Here is a 22,035-nt window from a genome sequence, read left to right as displayed (position 1 = left end):
TGTGTGTCCACTAAAAACCAGACACTATCCTACTTTTTCTTTCCCTTTCTCTCTCTCTCTCTCTCTCTCTCTCTCTCTCTAATCCAACGATCCTAGCCTCTCTTCCTTCTCTTTCTCTACCCTTCACCGTCTCTATTTCTACTCGGAACCCTTCTTGCCCTTGCCCTTCCTCCTCTCACCTCCATGACAACCTCGATGACAAGTTGTTCGCCTTCCCCTCTTTCTTTCTCCCTCCAAATCTAGGACTCCGACAATGACTTCCTCCTCATCAAGTCGGTCCTTCCACCTCCTCTATTGGCTCAACCCTGACACTGTGCACCACTGTCTCTTCCTCCGATGGATGCCTCTACATCGACAACCAGATTTGCGAGGGTGTAGGGTGGAGGCTTTGCGAGGGTGGACTTGCAATTTGTGAGCCTGAAGTTGGCCTCTATTGGAAGCTTCTTGATGATGCGTTGGGTGACGATGATGGTGTTGTCAGTGATGACATAGAACTCTGCTAGCAACACCGTGGTTCTAGCCACCAATTGGGCCCTCAATCTGAAAAAATTACATTTAAAATTTAACTAAAAGATGTCACTTAGGTTCAAATGCATTCAAGCTTAACTCTTGACAAAAAAATAACATATTTGAATTTTTTTAATATATATACCAGTTTACTAATGTATATATACTTGTTTTTTTTTAATATGAATACGTTAGCAAGTTATACCTAGATATTGTCTTAAAATACACCAATAATATACCTAGATATTTTAATTAATATATAATTAGAGTTATATTATTATTATTATTATTATTATTATTATTATTACCAAATACTCCAATATTTCTATGATAAAAGCAAATGCACTTTGACAATTAAAAAGTTACATTTCTTATAAAATATGAATTTTCTATGAGTCTAGCATATTCTGATTAATATATAGAAAAAAATAAAAAAATATTAGTCAATTCAATTGAAAACTGATGAAAACCATAATTTTATTTTTTGGAAAACACATGAATTGTCCATGTCATTGGTCAAGAAAACCCAAGAAGAAAAAAAAAAGAAATTGATGATGAACAAGTCCAGTCGGTTCAAAACAAATCAAATTGCCAGAAAAATGGTTACAAAAATTCGTTTTAAATAATTTTTCATTTTGTTTACTATTTTATTTTATGAAACAATAATTGACTAATATTTTTTAATTTGAAAAACCGTCTTTAAAAGAAGGTGCTCAAGATGATTTTTATAGAATCTTCTTTGATTTGAAGCTTAACACACCGGTTTTTGCAAAACAATCTTTGGTTTAAAGCTAAGTACAACGGTTTTATCAAAAACCATCGTTGAGTTTACAACAATACCAATAAGATTTCCACTCTCCCGTCGTCACTCTCTATGAATCCTCAGTTCTTAATATATTTATATCTAACTTTATATATATATATATATATATATATATATATATATATATATATATATATATATATATACAATACCAATAAGAGGAAACATCTATATGTGGAGTATTAAGGTTTAATCTAAAAAATTCACATGATTTATTAAAAAAATAACATGAATTTTTAAGTGGTTAATTGGTCACATGACATTAAATCTTGATCATTCATGTTTGATTAGACAGTCCAAATTTAATCTTCTAACCCTCATATAAGATACATTCCTCATATATCTATCTATATATGGGGAATGTTAACATAGACCCACTTAAAAATTAGAAGGTCTATATTAGCATCTAGTATCCTTTCATTTGAACAAAAAAATCACTCTTAATTTAGATTAACATAAACTAAAGGACAATTATATATGTAAACTACTATATTTTTTAACGAGAAATGTTAGGGTCACACATTCTTTTGAACACACATTCTCTCATTTGTTGAAATTTATTTGAAATCACAAAATTCAGTGAGTCCCACATAGTATTCAATGACTTTCTCTCTCTTAATTTTGCAGTTTTCAATACATTTTAACACATTGGAGAAAAGTGTGTATGAAGGAGTGTGTTAAAGAGTATGTTAGTAGCATTACTCATTTTTTAACAATAAAAATAAGACTAAAATATATTTGTTGTTCTTATAAATGTCAAAATGTTTGGAATATATCTCTGTAAAAAATTTTGTATGTTTTTCGTTCTCACAAAATAGAAATGTGTTATTTTTTGGCCCGAAGTTAGGTTTGGACGAATCCGAACCTAAGTTTCTCATGTGTGTCCACTAAAAATTAGGCACTATCCTACTTTTTCTTTTTCTTTCCCTTTCTCTTTCTCTCTCTCTCTAATCCAACGATCCTAGCCTCTCTTCCTTCTCTTTCTCTACCCTTCGTCCTCTTTGTTTCTACTCCGAAGCCTTATTGCCCTTGTCCCTCCTCCTCTCACCTCCATGACAACCTCGATGACAAGTGGTTCGCCTTCCCCTCTTTCTCTCTCCCTCCAAATCTAGGACTCCGACGATGACTTCCTCCTCATCAAGTCGGCCCTTCCACCTCCTCTGTTGGCTCAACCCTGACACTGTGCACCACTGCCTCTTCCTCCGATGGATGCCTCTACATCGACAACCAGATCTGTGAGGGTGTAGGGTGGAGGCTTTGCGGGGGTGGACTTGCAATTTGTGAGCCTGAAATTTGTCCCTATTGGAAGCTTCTTGATGATGCGTTGGGTGACTATGATGGTGTTGTCAGTGATTACATTGAACTTTGCCAGCAACACCGTTGTTCTAGCCACCAATTGGGCCCTCAATCTGAATCTCTTGCCTTGGACGTGTGTGGTGGTTGTTGTACAGCCACAAATTGTGATTTGATTTTTTAATTTTTATTTTGTAATTTATGATTGTTTTTAATCACCAAAAATTACATTTAAAATTTAACTAAAAAATGCTACTTAGGTTCAGATGTTCAAGCTTAGATCTTGACAAAAAAATAACATTTTGAATTTTTTTAATATATATACCAGTTTACTAATGTATATATACTTGTTTTTTTAATATGAGTACGTTAACAAATTATACCTAGATATTATCTTAAAATAAACCAATAATATAACTTATTAACACACTTAAAATACACCAATAATATACCTAGATATTTTAATTAATATACAATTAGAGTTATATTATTATTATTATTAAATACTCCAATATTTCTACGATAAAAGCAAATGCACTTTGATAATGAAAAATTACCTTTCTTATAAAATATGATTTTTCTATGAGTCTAGCATACTATGATTAATATATAAATTTTTTTAATTCATAAATATCAAACTGGTCAAATAAGTTTATAATAATTCAGTGCTCAGTTGATTAAGTTACACCATAAATGAATACTTTTTCTGCATTCAAATTTTAAGCATTAAAGTATAGACTTAATCCTTAGTTTAAATTAATATTATAATAATAATATGATCCTAAAACATTGGAGAAAAGAATTGTTAATTTATGTATTAATCTATAAGGTGGATGGAAGTAAAACGTCACAATTTCACAACGGTCCCTTCCTCCGCGCCAGTTAGTTATTGTTTGCCACCTTATTATATGCCACCACTTTCTCCTCTACTCACTCCTTCAACCACACACACATTAACCCTCTCTCTCTCACTCTCTTTCTTCTTCTTCTGTATTCGTTTTTTTTTTTGTGTGTGTTAAGTTTTTTGTTGTGTGTGTGGGAACATTACAATGACGGACATCACTGACGACATAGCGGAGGAAATCTCCTTCCAGGGCTTCGAAGATGACTGTAAATTGCTAGGGAACCTTCTCAACGACATTCTCCAGAGGGAGGCTGGCTCCACCTTCGTTGACAAGCTCGAAAAAATTCGAGTCCTTTCACAGGTTCTCATTTTTCTTTTCTTTTTTCTTTTCACTTAAAATAATTGTTTTTGGGTTTTTAATCAATACCCCACTTTTTTTTTTGGTGTTTTCTTTAATGGGTTTTGCTTCTTTACCTTTTCCTAGAATGATTGGAGTATGCTGTTAATGATTTTAACTTGATTTTGTGAATTTTCGGTGATGGGGTTCTAATTTCTTTTTTCTTGTTATCTTTGTTCTTGTCGTTGTGATTTCATCACTGTTTTATCAATTAGTCTTTGGTTTTGTTCGGTTGTGGAGAAAATGGGCGAAGGTTGAAACATGACATGCGTAATGCATTTAGACTTTCATGATGCATGCATGTGGGGTTCTTGTTTTATGCAAAGACTCAAATAATGACTGAGCTAAACCTCTTATGCTGGAAATTTAATTGCTTTTTTAGTTAGTTTTTGGGTTCCTCATGTTACGAATGGAATCTTCAATATTCCTTGTTCAGTTTGGAAATTCAATTGCTTTGTATCAGTTACAGTTTTTGCCTTTAGTGAATCATCATTTTGGTTCGTGAAAGTGTAATGCATTGTCACATAAATTCATCCTTGAAATTAAAGAAATTTCTAATAAGTCTCTAGAATTCATTAAGTCCTTAAACATAACTACTTATTGCCATTTTGGCCCCTAAACATTTATTAATATTATCATTAATTCACAATTTTCTTATATTTTTGGACTAATGTGATAGACAGATTGTATTTTCAGGAACTTATTTAAAATTTCCTTAGTTTTAGCTTTTAGCTAGGGACTATATGTAAGAACTAATGTAACAGACTCAAATGGTGGTTTACTCTTTTTTTTCCTAACAAGCAACAGTGCTAACTAGAAATGTAGCGTGTCATCCAATCATGAATTGCCATATAATTGAAAAATTGACCTTTATTCATGTGTGATTTCGTTGGTAATTGGTTAACAGTGTAACAATCTTTATCGCTGGGAGTTGAAAATTCCTTAAGAGTTTGTTTTGGTATTTAGAGTGCTTGTAATATGAGACAACCGGGAATGGAGGACTTGGCTGAGATGCTAGAGAAGCAATTGGCTTCAGAGTTATCCAAGATGACGCTGGAAGAAGCTTTGCCCCTTGCTCGTGCCTTTAGCCATCATCTTACTTTGATGGGTATAGCTGAAACCCACCATAGGTATACATTCTTGTCTCCAACTATTGTTGTCTTTTTATTCCATTAGTTGATAATTTGTCTTGTCTTTATTTGGCTGAGCTCTGTGCAAAATTAAGCCGCAATCTCTCCAAAATAAGCCGAACCTTTGACTAATAACAACATTGAGGGAATACTATACTTCTTTAATCTAAGATTACCCCAGTATGATAGTCTTGAACAAGTTATGTTTTTGCAGGGTTCGTAAAGGAGGAAATATGGTTCTTGCTGCAAAATCTTGTGATGATATCTTTAACAACCTGTTTTTATAAGACAGTGTTCAAGCAGGTCTGTGGTTTTGTTCCTCATTTCTGGTTAATCTGCATAGTCTGAGACGTATAGATGAAAATAAGTATATGATCTTTCGTTGTCTATGCACTCTGCAAGCTGAGATTAAAGCATGTAATTATTTTCTTTCTTGACAATTATCTTGTTATTAATTTAGTGAAACATTATGTGTGTATTGCCAGGGATTTTAACAGAATCTGGTTCCAATTGCTATTGTCATTCAAAATCTAATTTCATTTATGTTGCCACAGGAGCTTGAAATTGTTCTCACTGCTCATCCCACTCAAATTAACCATCGTACCTTGCAATATAAACACCTTAAAATTGCTGTGAGTTGTTCTCTTTTCTGAATATATTAAATTACTGGAGCTTGAGCCTTTAACTTTATGATATCATCTCTCAAATATTATGGAAGTGTGTTGTCTCTAACTACTTTTTCACCTTCAAGCAGCATCTTTTGGATTATAATGATTGACCTGATCTTAGCCCTGAAGATCGAGATATGTGGATTGAAGATCTGGTACCATTCTTGAACTATTTCCATTCTACTTAACCACCGGTGTTTGTACCCCAAAAGTAAAAATCCACTAGTTTTTCAGTGTGGTAGATTATCTTTAAATGTGAATGGATAGTGGATTTCCTTTTTCTAACACACTTTATTTCTATTCTCATCAATCATATTGGCTTTTTTAGGTGGGAGAGAAAACTTCAATATGGCAGACAGATGAACTTAGGCGTTCAAAACCCACTCCAGTTGATGAAGCTAGGGCAGGTAAGCTGGTTGAGTATTATATGTTAGATATACTTTACCTCTTAGCTTTAGGCTTTTTAGTTGTTCCTAAGAATGGTCTATGGCCATTTTGACCAAGTGTTCAAGAGTTTTGTCCTTGTTATCCCCAAAGGCACCTACATGAACACATAATAAATCAATCTTTTAAGAGAGAATCCTTGACAATTTATATGTGTTAGGGTATTGAATATCCCTAACAGCAGAGAAAACAAGAGAAACAGAAAATAGAAGAATATACGGAAAATACTGGGAGCAAACTGAATTTATTCAAGAAGGAAACCTTCTTCCAAGGGAAAACCCTTTACAATTTCTAATTCTTCTCTACCCCCTCCTCTAATGAGAATACTCTTATTTATAATATCCTAATCCAACTAATTGATAAAGATAGAATAATAAAGATAAAGATAGAATAATAAAGATTAGATGATAGAATAATAAAGATAAAGATAGAATAATAAAGATAGATGGCCCTAAAGATTAAACTAATAACTAATTCGATCCTATCTCCCGTGTAGGGGCTTTCTTCCTTCTAGAATAGACCCTCCAGATAACTGGTCTATATTGAGATCTAACAATATGTCATCTCTTGCATGATTTGATTCACTGTTAAAAAAAAAAAGAAGTGGAAGAATCCCTTGGTTTATTTATTTTTCAATTCTCCCAGTATTGAATATTGTGGAGGAGTCACTCTGAAAAGCTGTTCCTCATTATTTACGTCGAGTTAGCAGCGCTTTAAAGAAGGTTTGTCATCTTTAATTTATGTCAATTAACTTGTACATTCTTTCTCTTTAAGATTTTCAGTGCAATTTATCTTTCCTTGCAGCACACAGGAAAACCACTTCCATTGACTTGCACTCCAATAAAATTTGGATCTTGGATGGGAGGTGATAGAGACGGAAACCCAAATGTGACAGCAAAGGTAGCATCTTCAAATATCCATTCATGCTGCCTGTACTTTTACTATGTGATTTCATTTTCTCAAATAACTACATGATTCTTTTTCAACACGTGAGAAGTTTTCTAGTAGTGGAAGCATAGTTGAATCTGTAATATCATTATATTATTGACAACCTGAAGATGTCCAGTATTACTGCCTGTCATTTTGGAAAGTGCAAGTTTAATGATGATTGAACTGGGAAAACTGCAGACAAAAATAAATGAGCTTTTAACATGCAAAATATTTGTTTGAATAATATTCTTGGAACTTTTCCAATATTGTACTTTTTAGTCAAATTTTATATTGTCTCAGGCTAGGATAAAAGAGGTGGGTAATTTTGGGCAGTTGATAGCCAATGTAAAATTACATTGAATGTATTTTAGACATGAATAGCCTGAGAATTTGGTTTTTAACTGAACCCAGTAACATTGTGTGATCCATGTAGCTAACATCACTATTGTTGTTATTGTTCTTTAGATATGGACAGAAAAATGGCTTTTAAAGAAAAATTGGTTTCTGATATTAACTGATCCGTGTTTGACTCCATCAGGTGTGGGATAAAGCTTGATTGTGGTCGGTGTTGATGTTACTACAGTTGAAGGATGTGCTTTGCTGTTTCAATTACTAAAGTTTGTAGCGTGTAATTCAAACATTACGAATAAATTACAAGAAATTTTTTTTCTTACCTAGGAGTGGGATTTTCTTGAAGAATATTTGCGTTTGATTTGACCCTGTTATTCAAATCTGATTGTGTAATTGGTTTTCGTTTTGTTCTTCAGGTCACAAAAGATGTTTCACTTCTGTCAAGATGGATGGCGATTGACCTCTACATTCGGGAAGTGGATGGCCTAAGATTTGAGCTATCCATGAACCAGTGCAGTGATAAGTTGTCAGAACTGGCACATGAAATTCTAAAAGGTTTGTCTGTTTAGTTTTGTGTTTGTTGATATCTTCCAAATGCTAATGGGCATAGCAGTCATCTTTGTTTTATATCATGTGACCTCTGGATACTGTTTGTCAAGAAGTAACACTAGTTCATGTGCACAGGCAAATTGAACCACTTAAAGATAGTATAGTTTTTTATTTTTTTCTTTATTGTGTTAGATTATCATGTGAATTTGATGGTCCTTTTGAAACCCTTAATATTACCGTGTAATATTTTGAATGATGATATTATGCTCTATCTATTTATCCTTGAGGCTTTGGTCATTCATTTAATCCCTCTTTGGTCTTCTTTTATGCATTACTTCTTTGGTGCATCAAGGCATTGTCCTCTTGGCTTGGAAATTCCTTTAAAAATTATCCTGACGTATCTCTTTTGGCCTTACTAATAACTCAAACTTATCAAAATACGCCTGTGTTTTGCTCTTTTACTTTTCTCTTGTTTCCGTAGACATCAACCTGTCAACTTTTACCTCCAATCCACTTTGTCAAATCTTTTCCAATTGAATGATATGAGATTGACAATAGTTGCATACGTGTGGTAAAACTTTGAGGTCTTTTTTATATGTTTCCTCGGAATGTTTTTGCAAAAGGTTTCATATGTTGAGGCAACAAAATCTGCTTTTTCAAGTCCAAAATATTTTCTTCCGGCATGAAAATAGTTTGTAGATACTATCAAAGTATTTTATGTTGTTGGTTGAGTTAGACTAATATAGATAGACGTAGTTTTGAAATTAAGTCAGCAGAACCACTAAGGATTGATTTATTGTTCTAAAACGTTGTGGCAAATAAAGCTCTATGAGATTGATTTCAGCATATATTGATATTTTCTGTATTATTTGTAGATAAAGAGTGAAGGACTTTTGAACTTGAGCCTTGGCACTACGGATTTGAAATTCAATTGCAAAATGTCTTTGTGTAGAATGACAGATAGCAGACACATGGATCATTAATTTATATGCATTATTAGGAACGTTCCTGGATATGATGAAATCATATTGCTTTTTGGTCAAAGACTGTTAAATGTACTAATCTTGAGATCAATCCTATTTGCTTTGTTCCACGGCTTTCACAGTGAAGATGATTATATAGATAGAACCATATATACGTTAGGATATGCATAGTATGAAAAATATATTTTCCTAGTTTTGATTTGAATATTGTCTGTGGAGGATTTGTATCCTGGGGTGCCATTAAAACTAAATCACATCTACATTTTTATTGAATATGCAGATTTTATATATTGTCTTAATAACCGGTAATATTATCTTTCGTTCCATGTGTTTAGCTTCTGAGAACTCGTAGACGGTTGGAGATTCTTATCGACATGGTCCATCTAAACATGATCCTATGGATTATTATGAAACAAAATATCAGCTTTTGGAACCTCTTCTCCTTTGTTATGAATCTTTGGTATTCTTTCTTTTCTACCCTTTTACCCTCTAATATTGTGCAGAATTATCATTTAGCTCTACATTTCTCCAGCAATTATGTGGATCTGGGGTGCTAGCTGATGGTCGACTAGCTGATCTGATTCGAAGAGTTGCTACTTTTGGCATGGTGTTAATGAAGCTTGACTTGCGTCAGGTATGTTTCAAAGTTTTTTGTTCATTATTGTTTGGATAATCAGTTGTGGCCTGAAACTAGCAGTGTGACAGGAATCAAGCAGACATGCTGAAACCATTGATGTAATTACAAGGTATTTGGATATGGGCACGTACAGTGAATGGGATGAAGAAAAGAAACTGGACTTCTTAACTAGAGAGTTGAAAGGGAAGAGACCACTGGTTCCTCCCAGTATAGAGGTGAGATTGTTATACATAGCAAAGCTTTACAAGCTCTATATCCAGTAGGATGGTAAAACTTTTCATTTTAAGAAAAGGAAAGAAGTTGATATTTAAATTATTTTGAGCTTCTTTTCATTTTTCAATATTATTGATTGAAGTTTGAGAGTTTATTTTGCATAACTTTAGTCTACAACTTTGACTGGTTACATTACCTATAACTTGCTTTTTGTTCTTTTTAGGTTTAAAGTTAAACTCTAGATCTATGAACTTAGTTTATGGTGTAAACCAAGGCTAGTACACTACACTTTGAGGAAGTTCAAAGCCAGCTAAAAGTCAATTCAAACTTTGATACAAATTTACCCAAAATAAGGACTGAAACTCCTTCTGTAACTGCCTATATCAGCAAATATTACAAACATCAACTGGTTCAATTAATCATACATATCTTTTTCCTAATTTCAATTAAGCTCATACCCCTTATCAAAATATCTAGAACAGAACATGCGACTGAAACTGTGTATTAGCACTTCAACATTCCTCCTTGATACGTAAACAGAGCTTCCAAGGAGTGGTTGATTTTCTTGCTCAAGAGTTGTTCAACCAGAATGCATCTATCATACTACACACCTACAAGACCACTTCACAAAAAAAGATGAGAGAGAAGAGAGAGAGAGAGAGAGAGAGAGAGAGAGAGAGAGAGAGGGCGCGAGAGAAGGAGAGTGACAGACAGAGACAGAAGAAATGAGAGATGGAGCGAAACAGACACGGCGAGGACGAGTGTGAAGCAGTATCGAAACACGGCGAGGACTAGCACAAACAGAAGAACTCCAAACGGTTCCCATTCAAGGAGATGGAGGAGTATGGATTGAAGGGAAGAACCATATGGAGGGCGACCAGTCAACATTTTCGGAAGGGACAATGACTACGCTGAGGAAGAAAACTGGACTAAGGTGGTAAGCAGAAGATCAATGAAGGTTATGCAGAAATCCTCTTTAGCGGGAAGACAATCACAGAATCTGGAGATAGGGGACAACAACAAACACTATCGCCTTAACTGGAGGAACAATGCCGACATTACCTCCTTTTATTTCACCCATTTCCCCGACGAAGCTAATGCAGAGTTGCTATGGAGGCACTTCAAAAAGTGGGGTGACGTACGTGAAGTATACATCGCTAAAAGGCTCAACAAGGATGGCAGGAGATACAGGTTCATGCGGTTCAAGGGAGTCTCGGATGCAAAAGGATTGGAGGTGAGACTGGACAACATCTTCATCAACGATTGTAAACTATTTGTCAACCTTCCTAGGTTCGACAGACCAGTTCGGAATACAGAGTTGCTGAAAAAGAACCCCATTGGGAGGAAGTACACCGACGAAGCAAGTAAGCCCTGCGGGGTAACTACTGGTGCTCTTCGGAGATCATATGTGGACGTGGTGACTAAAGGGGGGTGCCAAGGAGACAAAAGGACAGACGAGGCACAAACACCAACTATTCTGATCAACCCAGATGAAGGCGGGGAATATTGGTGTAACGAAACCTGGGTGGGCATGCTAAAGAAGGTGATGGAGGTGGAAACCTTAGAGGATCGTATCACTTGGGAGTTAGGATATAACGTCCGCACTAAGTTCCTCGGAGACGACATGGTTCTTCTCCCTGGGATGTCCGATGACAAAGCTCAACTCCTCATTCAATCAGAGACGGAAAGCGATGATTCTCTCTTTTACTCACTGGAGAAGTGGACGCCGAAATGTAGACCCAATAACAGGGTTGTTTGGCTCCAGCTGTGGGGATTTCCGATACAGGTGTGGGAAATGAAAAATCTCAGGAGGGCTGTAGCTGCTATTGGGGATGTCATCGAGTCAGACGATGACACAGAGGACCGCCGACGATTGGACCGGGCTCGAGTATTGGTGCAGACACCGCTTCCGCCGTTGATAAGGTCAGAGGTCATCGTCCGTGTGGGGGAGCTTGAGTATCGGGTATGGATTGTGGAAGAGACAGGGTTCGAAGGTGGGTCGAACCGGAAAGGAAGCTCGCCGTCCGATGGGTGGTCGGAGATGATAACATCGGACGACGGTGGGGAGGTTGGCGATGTTCTTGACGACACTAATACCAATTTCTCCTTCTCGTCGGAGCTGCCCAACCAGAAATTGTCTCCGTCTCGTACCCAACGGGCAGAAGGAGGGACCGATGTGCGTTGTTGTGATCTTAGACCCCTGGGTAATATCCAGGCAGACGTTACACCCAAAGAAAAGTCAAAAGGCACTGTAGAAGGTATGCTGGGCTCTAGCTTTGGTAAGCTCAACCTAGGGGACAGCTTCGCAGGAACAGAAGAGGAAGCTGCTATCACCAAAGAGGTAACCTGCTATAATACCCTACAGGATGATCAAAGGCACAGGAATCACATAGAGGGAAAGTATTTGAATGGTGGAGCGAAAGTAGCTGCTGACCAGACCTTTATCGGGGAAGAAGAGGGACATGTCACGCAGTCTCTCTCTCCTTCTTTATCGGGGCAGATTCAACAAGGAATTGGGCCAGGTTGCATTAAGTGCCCAATTTCGACTCCAGGAGGGTGTAATAAAGAAGACATCCACCCAGTTGAGCTTTTGGGGGTGCAAGCTGTGCAGAATCAAAAAGAGGGTGGGCTAAGTAATGATTTAGGCCCAATTTTGAAAACTGACGGGTGCCATAAGGAGGAATCCCTACCTGTAATCCAATCCATAAAAGAGACTCCAGACAAGTATTCTAAAGTTTACTTTCGACAACAAAACTCTCTCTTTAAGGCCCGACTCTCACAGATTGAGGAAAAGCATCCTCAGTTTCAAGATGGCATCCTGGCTCTAGCAGATCAACTTGCCAATCAGGATAAGGTCAAAAATCAGAGTTACGTGGACTCAAAAAGGAGGTTAAAAAGCATAATTGAGTGCAGTGATAAGGTGTTGCAAGAGGCTCAACAATTATGGCATCTCGGAGAAAACTTAGGCATGGAGACAGTTACAGATAACCTACATTTCCTTCACAGTTTTGCTTCTATGGAGTGTAGAGACAGAAAAGAAGCTAAGGAGTTGGGGAATAGGAAACCTCATAAATGAATATCCTATCCTATAACATTAGAGGGTTGGGTCAGGAATTTGGTTGGGAAGCATAAGATAGATCTTCTTTGTTTGCAAGAAACAAAGAGGGATTCCATTGACAAGGCACTTTGTCAGGCTCTGTGGGGTCACTCAGACTTTGATTGGAAATGGTTTCCTGCGGTCAATACAGCTGGGGGGCTTCTCTGTGTCAGGAATAACAATAACTTCCAGGTTGATATTAAAATAGCTGAAAGGGGTTTCATCATGTTGGAGGGGGTATGGCTGGTAGAAAGTCAGAGGGTAGTGGTGGCTAATATCTATGCTTCTTGTGAGCTAGAAAGCAAAAGACAGTTATGGCAGAGGCTATATTTAATGAAGAATCAGTCCCAGGTTCAGTGCTGGTGCCTTGTAGGGGACTTCAACTGCATTAAACACCCAGCTGAAAGAATGGGAAGCACTCTTTGTAATGCAGACACTAATCTTATAGCTGAATTTAATGAGTGGCTCGCTGAAATGGAGGTAGATGATATTCCTTGCTTGGGCAAGCCCTTTACTTGGGTTAGGCCTAATGGTTCTTGTAAGAGCAAGTTAGACAGAGTGCTGGTCTTTGATGATTGGGTATCCAAGTGGCCTGATAGTTCCCAACACAACCTTGAAAGGAACTACTCAGATCATTGCCCTATCATTTTGAATTCTAAAAATATTGATTGGGGCCTTAAGCCTTTTAGGGTTTTTGATGCTTGGTTGCACAATAAGGACTTCAATAAGGTGGTGAGGGACTGCTGGTCTGCTAATCAGCCTATGGGATGGGGGGGATATGCCTTGAAATGCAAACTTCAGAAAATTAAGCAAAGGTTAAAAACCTGGAGCAAAGAAAATTGTGTAGACTTGGGCAACAAGGTGAAGCTAATCCAGCATAAGCTGAATGACTTGGAGAATTCCCTCACAGCTCAACCTACTGATCAGCAAGTTCAAGAGCTCAAGAAAGCCCAATCTGACCTTTGGGAGCATTCTATTCTTCTATTCTTCATGAATCAATATTGCGACAGAAGTCTAGATGTAAGTGGATCAAAGAGGGAGATAGCTTCCACAAAATCATTAATTCCAGCAGAAGGAGGAATGCCTTGAGGGGGATGCAAATTAATGGTAGTTGGGTAGAAAACCCTGCTGCCATTAAGGATGCAGTTCTTCAGCATTTTAAAGGCAGATTTGTTGAACCTTACCTGCACAGACCCAACTTAGATGGGGTCTCTTTTAATGTCTTGCGTTCAATCCAAAGTGAGATGTTGGTGGAACCCTTCAAAGAGGAGGAGATATCTAGTGCAGTGTGGGCTTGTGGCAGTGAAAAAAGCCCAGGGCCTGATGGGCTTAATTTTAGCTTCATTAAGCACTTCTGGAAGGAGCTGAAACCTGAGTTCCTTAGGTTCTTCTTAGAATTTTATGTGAATGCAGTCTTCCCCAAGGGTCTCAACTCATCATTCATTGCTCTTATCCCCAAGATCAAGGACCCTCAACTTATTAGTGATTTCAGACCAATATCTCTAATAGGTTGTGTCTACAAAATTATTGCCAAAGTACTATCAAATAGGCTTAGCAAGGTTATGAATCATCTCATAGATGAAAGGCAATCAGTTTTTGTTAAAGGCAGACAGTTGCTTCATGGAGTTTTAATTGCTAATGAGATTGTTGAGGAGGTTTGGAGATCTAAAAGACCTTGTTTGGTGTTCAAAGTTGATTTTGAAAAAGCATATGACTCTGTGTCTTGGCATTTCCTCTTTTACATGATGAGAAGAATGGGGTTTCATGAAAAGTGGATTGGCTGGATTAAGGGGTGTCTTTCATCAACATCAATATCTATACTAGTGAATGGAAGTCCTACTTCTGAATTTAAACCTCAAAGAGGCTTGAGACAAGGGGATCCATTGGCTCCCTTTTTGTTTGACCTAGTTGCTGAAGGCTTGACAGGCATGACGAGGGCAGCTGTTTCCAAAAACTGCTACCACAGTTTTATGGTGGGAAAGAAAAAGATCCCAGTCAACATACTACAATTTGCTGATGATACTATCTTCTTTGGGGAACCATCTATGGATAATGTCACAGTTATTAAGGCTATTCTCAAAAGCTTTGAAATGGTATCTGGTCTCAGAATTAACTTTGCTAAGAGCCAATTTGGTGCAATCGGCCAAATCGAGGACTGGTGCAGATTTTTCAATTGAATTGACTAAGATTTTTTATTTTTTCTTATATTATTTAAAATGGGGTTAAATGAAGTCCTTCAAATCAATTATTATATCCAGTTCCATCAAGACTAAAAAAAAGGGTATCTACTCATCTAAGTTTTTTGTTTTTTGGTTTCACAAGAATTCTGAGTGTTTTGTTTCTGGTTTCACAAGAACGACAATTCTTTTATAGAAAATAATATTGTTTAAGGTACTACTGAATTTTTTTATGGATGGTACTATTGAATTTTAAATATATACATTTTTTTTTATCAAGATCTAGTTTGTAGCAAAAAGAATACATCAAACTGCTCCATACAAGCCTATGGCCTATCCTATATAGAGCCTAGGTTAAGCCAAACTTTTTTTTTTTTTATAAAAAAAAGTTAACCTTATGCATAAAATTTTATAAAAAAAACTTATTTGGTTAAAAGGTAAAACTATAGGTCATTTAAAAAATCTTTTAAATATAAGTTAAGTAAATATATATTTGTATTAACATTATTGATTAATAAAAAATATTATCAATATGATTTTAAAATAATTATTATTAAAATCAACAATTTTATCATATACGACAATGTATAATTGAAGGAAAATATACTTATATATTAATTTTTAAAATAATGTAATTATCTCCCTACAAAATTTATTACATTTATTTTTACAAGTTTATGACAAGTGTTGTAAACGACTATTATTATCGGTCCCAATAAACTAAATTAAGTCCATTCTATGGTAGTTGATGGATGTCCATTCCATAATGGGGCTTTGTTACACGCACCCAGCATAAGAGATGGTGCACCCATCAAACGAGTGTTGAAGCTTAAGGATTGTCCAATCCATAAGTGGTTCAAATAATTTTTTTTTTATTTTTTTTTCAAAAATGTTTTACAAATTAATTTAAAATTAATGACCCAAACAAGAATCAAACCTTCGAGTTTTGTGTTATTAGCACAACACTCTAACCAACTAAACTAATAAATCAATTATATTATAAAATAATTAATGTCTGTTTTGTGAGGATTCTTGGATTCTTGGAAATTTTTTGTTTAGTTTAACATATTGTGATGAAAACAATTATGGTTTGAATGGCATTCAGGATGCACGTAAATTTGTAAAACTTCTAATTCAGAAGCAACATTGATAGTGTTTGAATTAGGGTCCATTTATTCAAACCTATTTATTAAAAAATATTCATGAACATTTGTCTTCAAAATATCATGAACACCAAATCCTTTATCTTCAAAATATCATGTGTCTAATCATTTCGTCTAAATGGATGGACAAAATCTAGTATTGTTTTCTTCTAAAGTCAATTCATTAGAAGACATTGTGGACATTTGTTTGGTACATTTGAGATCATGGTCATAGTTAAAAAAAGCATGATTAAATCATTTTTTTCTGCTGGCATTCCAATCTAGGAGCTTGTTTCGAATTTAAAATGGGAGGGAACCATGACTTGAGAGCTTGAGGAATGAGAGTAAAATTGAAAGGAAATCTTAATATATATTTATACAAATCAAGTTGAGTCTTCAGCCAATGTTTCTCGCCCAAACTTAACGAAGGCTTTATGTATTTTTTTTCCAATTTGTTATTGGAATTTTGGCAAGAGTATTAAATCCCTCAGGTAGCAATAGCGATAAATAGAGTCATCTCCACAAAAACTTGTGCAATAATTAGGTTATTTAATAATAAATTTAATAGACTATGAATTTCAATGTGATTAAGTGATCAAAAGTAAAGTCTTAAAAAAAGTAACTACAAATAGAAATATCATAAGGGGTTAAATTGTAATTTTAGAATTTTCTTAAGTCTTTTTTCGTGAAAACTAAAGTTATCATTTGAAGTATAACTTAATAAAAAGAGATAACAAATTTGCGCAAAAACAAGTTTAAACGATGGAAACATATTTTAAAAAATAGAATATGTTTTTCAAACAAGATCAAATTCAAACACTATGTCAGTTTAAGACAAAAGATAACTAAAAAGAAAGTAAGACACATATTTATATTGGTTTGTCTCTACCATTCAGACTAAGTTCAGTTTTTGGTTAGCAATCAAGTTTCACTAATTTCACAAAAGTTACTTTTAGCTCTCACAACAAAGTTTATCATCAAGCTTTAACAACCGAATATTCTTTGTCCTACCAAGCCACTGTTGGTTCTATACAAATCAAAAGATATGTTGTTTGATTTGCTAACTGATTAAATCTTAATCATCTTACAAACAAATGTGAAATCTAAGCATTTAGTTTTTTGTCTTAGAGTATTCAAGATGTTTTGAGAGCTTTTCAAACTTTATAAGAATATACAAAGAGTTTTCTACATAAAGAATTTGAATGATAGCGTGTAGGTTTGTTACTCATTTCTTCAAAGCATCTAGTATTTATAGGTTTTCATTTTCAAGTGTTTGTTGTTTCTAAACGATTATAATTTTCCTTTGAGCTTGCATCTGAAGCTTGTGGTTATTAGATCATTTAATGCTTGCATTAAACGCATATCCTGCTTCATGTAGGAAAACCACTATGACTGGCTTTCGTGTTGATCACTATAACAAAAAATCCGTTCCTTTTAGTCAAAGTAGATCTATCACAGTAAAACACATCTTTTGATGTTGTTTGGAAACTTTTAGAACTTAAACTTCATTTATTCTTCATAGGATTCGACAAATCCTGAAAGAATGTCTTGTGAGACAATTTCTGCGAAATGAACCTCAGACACAAAGTACTAAATGAAGTCTTAAATGTCATCTTTAATATTGTATCAGATCATGACTTATTCATACTTCTGTCTGAAATATCAAACAGAAGATCATGAAGCATAATTTGATATCACATAAGACAAAACTTTTAACCGTTGTATTAATTTGTATCTAATAAAAATAATTAAGGGTCTTGATTCATCTTAAAATATCTTTTGACTTAACAATAACAAAAAGTAAAGACAATTGCATAAGAGTAAAGAGTTAAAAAGGAATAAAGTTGATTGTTGATTTTTTTCAAACACTTGGTGTGCCCAGAAAACTTGGTTTGTATCAATGGATGAAATAATTGGAGATTAACTTCATTGGGTTAACGTAACATGCATTACAAATTATTCCTATTCAATTAAGCATATATTTTCATTAACCTGCAATTTTTGCTAACCTTAAATCTTTTAAGTGAGAAAACCAAAGTGTCTTGATTGCACTATCAATCCCTTGAGTAATATAATCAATTGACCAACAATATGAACTAGGGTTTTAAATGATAACCAATAATCGTTACCCTATCCCTAGGCATAAAGTTCATTGGTTGATCTCTTTTGTTCTCAATCCAATTTAATTTTGCAAAGCAATTGAATAGAGAGAATCATGCAATAAGATGATCAGACCAAGAACAAATAATAAATATAGAAAAGAAACAATAATAGTACTTTATTGAATAAGGAAAATACAATAATTACATGTGAGCAGTATCCAATTACATTAAATCCCAACAAACAAAGGATTTAGCTACTCATAACCATGGGAAAAGAAAAATTAATAAACAGACAATTAGGGATGAATCTCTAAGCATGGAAACCAGCACACAACTCTCTCTTACCTTTGTGCCTTGGAATTCATAAACTTTGGAACCGTTGCTTTGTGTTTTAGGCCACCTTTTTATACTACAAGTGGGTTCATAGCATTAGGCATTTCTAATAAACTCGTTTAAACGAGGCACACACGACTTGGTTAAGTGAACATAACATAAAAAGTCTTATAGGGGAATCACACCCCCGACGCTCAAGCAACACTGCAGACGATCTGAGTCTCTCTCATGCATCGTCCAACAACACAGACTGTCCATTGACATCCTTTTATCGACCGCATTATGGAGGTAGACATACCCTTGGGGTGGAAATCACTTAACCTCGAGCGGTATGATGAGACAACAGATCCAGACAAGCATTTGGACGCCTTCCTAACATAGACAAACCTTTACACCAATGACGACACAATTCTATGTCGTGTCTTCCCTATATCCCTCGAGGGAGCAACATTGACATGGTATGGTGGACTCCCACCAAGATCCATAGATAGCTTCGACACCCTCATCGAACGATTCAGTGTGCAGTACGCCACCAGTAGGTCTCATTGCATGACCTTGGCTGCCTTGGCCAGTCTACGACAAGCAGACGATGAATCCCTCAGAAAGTTCATTGGCAAATTTGGGCGCACAGTCGTCCAGATCCGAAATCTCAACCCTGAGATAAAGTTGCATTCCATGCTTCTCGCACTACACCCTAGCAAGTTCGTAGATAGTTTGTGCAAAAAACTACCTGGTAGCATGGATGAGCCGCACGAACGAGCCAAGGGTTACATCCAGATAGAAGAAATGTCCAAATTCTGGAATGAAGTCTACCAAGTCAAACAAAAGTGTGAAAGGTGCAAAGCAAACACCAAGACCGACTTGCACAAGTCGGACAAGAGGCACAAGCTAGACAAGCGCCAACCTCTCTCCAAAAGGCCCGGTATGAGCGTTACATACCATTGACGGCCAATCGTACCACGATTCTTGAGGAAGCCTTCGACCTGGAGGTACCTGTCCGGCTACCCCAAATGAAATCTCTGAGGCCAGGGTCAGACGCAACCAAGTACTGCAGGTTTCACCGCGGTATTGAACACAACACCAAAGATTGTTGGGCCTTGAACGGCAAGATCGAAGAACTTATACAGGCTGGATACTTAGCCCAGTTTGTTAAGAGACCAGACCACTACCAGGCAGGAGCAAGGCCTAAAGGACATCAAGAGGAGCAACACAAGAACCAAGAAGTAGACAGGAGAAGAGTGGAAGACCGAGGTAGACAGAGACAACAACCACAGCGGCACGAGCGACCACCTTCACCAGAATAGGAATCCGCTAGCACATCAGAGGTGTAATCAACACCATCGCTAGAGGCTTTTCCTATGAAGGATAGTCCAACCAGTCCCGAAAGCAGCACCTACACACTATCTGGGACATCAACATTAATTTTTTCGACACCTCCTATAGCGAAGTGTCCCTCCTATCACCTTTACGACACAAGGACTTCAGGGGCATCAATCTCATCAACCAAGACAATCCCGATGGTTGTCTCCATCATCATAGTGAATTTCATGGTGTCTAGGGTCCTCATCGACCAGGACAATTTCCCTAACATCCTGTATTGGAAAACATTCCAGAGACTCGAGGTTTCACTCGACATTGTCCACCCTTACGCAAGTCCACTCCTCGACTTTATAGGCGAGAGAGTCGAAACCCGAGGCTATGTGGACTTGATGACCACCTTCGGTCAGGGCAAGCTCTCTAGGAGCTTCACCATCAGATATCTACTGGTTGACGCGACCACATCATACTTTGCCTTAATAGGAAGAAAGACACTCAAGGAGTTGGGAGCCATATCCTCCATGCCCCATTTGACAACGAAATTCCCTACACTGACATGGGAGATTGTAATAGTTAAGGCTGACCAAAAGTAAGCACGCCAGTGCTATGCAGAGAGCCTGAAGGTAGCACCATATCCTCCCATTCAGGAGCCTGCCATGCCTCACCCTATAGTGGCTGAATGCACACAAGTCATGACAGTGGATGAAGGGTCTCATGTTCGAGCCTTAACTGTCTACCAAGCTAGCTTGGGCGGTGAATTTGACATAGATCCGCGATATGACACCTTCAACAGAGGCTTGAAACCCATTGAAGATCTTGCGCAGTTGCAACTTAGACCTAAATTGGGGTAGTGCACATGGCTTAATAGAGACCTCTCCGCTCATGAATACCGGTGCCTTGCTGACATGCTACGCAAAAACATTGATCTCTTTGCCTCGCAACCATCTGAAATGTCAAGAATCCACCTTGACATAATCTTCCACCAACTTGCTATCTGGCCCCAGGCCAAACAAGTATCATAGAAGAAAAGGAAGACGAGAGAAAAGTGGCATAAAGCTGTCAAAGAAAAAGTTGACAAGCTACTCCACGCAAACTTCATCAGAGAGGTTAGGTTATGTACCTAGCTCGCCAATGTCGTCATGATCAAAAGGGCCAACGACAAATGGCGCATGTGCATCGACTACATTGAACTGAACAGGGCATGCCCCAAAGATGCATACCCTATATCCAGCATCGACAGGCTAGTCGATAGATCATTCGGGTTCTAGGTGCTAAGCTTTCTAGAAGCCTATTCCTGATACAACTAGATTAGAATGCATCTTCCAGGCGAGGAGAAAAAAATATTCATCATTGAAGATGCCAAATTTTACTAAAGGGTCATGCCTTTCGGCCTAAAAAACATAGGCGCGACATACCAACGACTGATGGACTGAGTCTTCAAACAAAAAATCATATGAAATGTCGAGGTACATGTGGACGACATAGTTTTCAAGTCTCAAAGCATACCCCAACATGTGGCGGACAAGGAAGAAGTCTTCGGGGAACTACAAAAATACGAATGCGCCTTAACCCTAAAATGTGTACTTTCGGAGTAGGCGGCGACAAGTTCCTTGGTTTTATGATCACCCACCAGGGGATTGAAGCTAACCCCGACAAATGCACTGTCATACTGGAGATGCATAGCCCAACCAACATACAAGAAGTTCAGAAGCTCAACGGTAGGCTAGCATCCCTGTCTAGGTTCTTCCCAAAGCTCACCGAAAAGGCGAAACCATTTTACAAACTGCTTAAGAAAATTAAGCCTTTTTAATGGAATGAGACTTGTGAACAAGCCTTTCTAGCTTTCAAGAAGACCATAACCACACTACCATCTTTGAGTCGATCAAGGCCAAGAGCACCCTTGCTCTTGTATCTCTCAGTAATTGACGAAGTTGTCAGCTCAGCCCCTATACAAGAGGAAGGGAAGAACTAACTCCCTATCTACTTCTCCAATCATATGCTCCATGACACCGAGAAATGCTACAAAATGATTGAAAAGGTTGCGCTAACACTCATTCCCTTGGCCCAACGACTCAAAGCCTTACTTCCCGAGTCATCA

At 36.9% G+C, this 22,035-nt stretch overlaps 1 protein-coding gene across 1 annotated transcript in view; it reads left to right on the top strand.

The window, feature by feature from the left end:
* Positions 1-3,282: 3,282 nt before the first annotated feature.
* LOC106794261 (phosphoenolpyruvate carboxylase 4) overlaps positions 3,283-22,035 on the top strand; it is a 33,946-nt gene continuing 15,193 nt past the window's right edge. Inside the window, 15 exon segments of the mRNA XM_041012618.1 lie at positions 3,283-3,828; positions 4,831-4,994; positions 5,209-5,271; positions 5,338-5,407; positions 5,549-5,626; positions 5,749-5,817; positions 5,991-6,069; positions 6,752-6,828; positions 6,911-7,006; positions 7,804-7,955; positions 8,050-8,071; positions 9,255-9,294; positions 9,297-9,379; positions 9,452-9,553; positions 9,625-9,771. Of these exon segments, the coding sequence (XP_040868552.1) occupies positions 3,673-3,828; positions 4,831-4,994; positions 5,209-5,271; positions 5,338-5,407; positions 5,549-5,626; positions 5,749-5,817; positions 5,991-6,069; positions 6,752-6,828; positions 6,911-7,006; positions 7,804-7,955; positions 8,050-8,071; positions 9,255-9,294; positions 9,297-9,379; positions 9,452-9,553; positions 9,625-9,771 (1,398 nt within the window). The 5' untranslated portion in view covers positions 3,283-3,672.

The sequence above is a fragment of the Glycine max genome, chromosome 2 (genome assembly GCF_000004515.6).
Source record: "Glycine max cultivar Williams 82 chromosome 2, Glycine_max_v4.0, whole genome shotgun sequence".
NCBI lineage: Eukaryota > Viridiplantae > Streptophyta > Magnoliopsida > Fabales > Fabaceae > Glycine > Glycine max.
The sequence above is the reverse complement of the archived record's forward strand: the minus strand, read 5'-3'. Positions and strand labels throughout refer to the sequence as shown.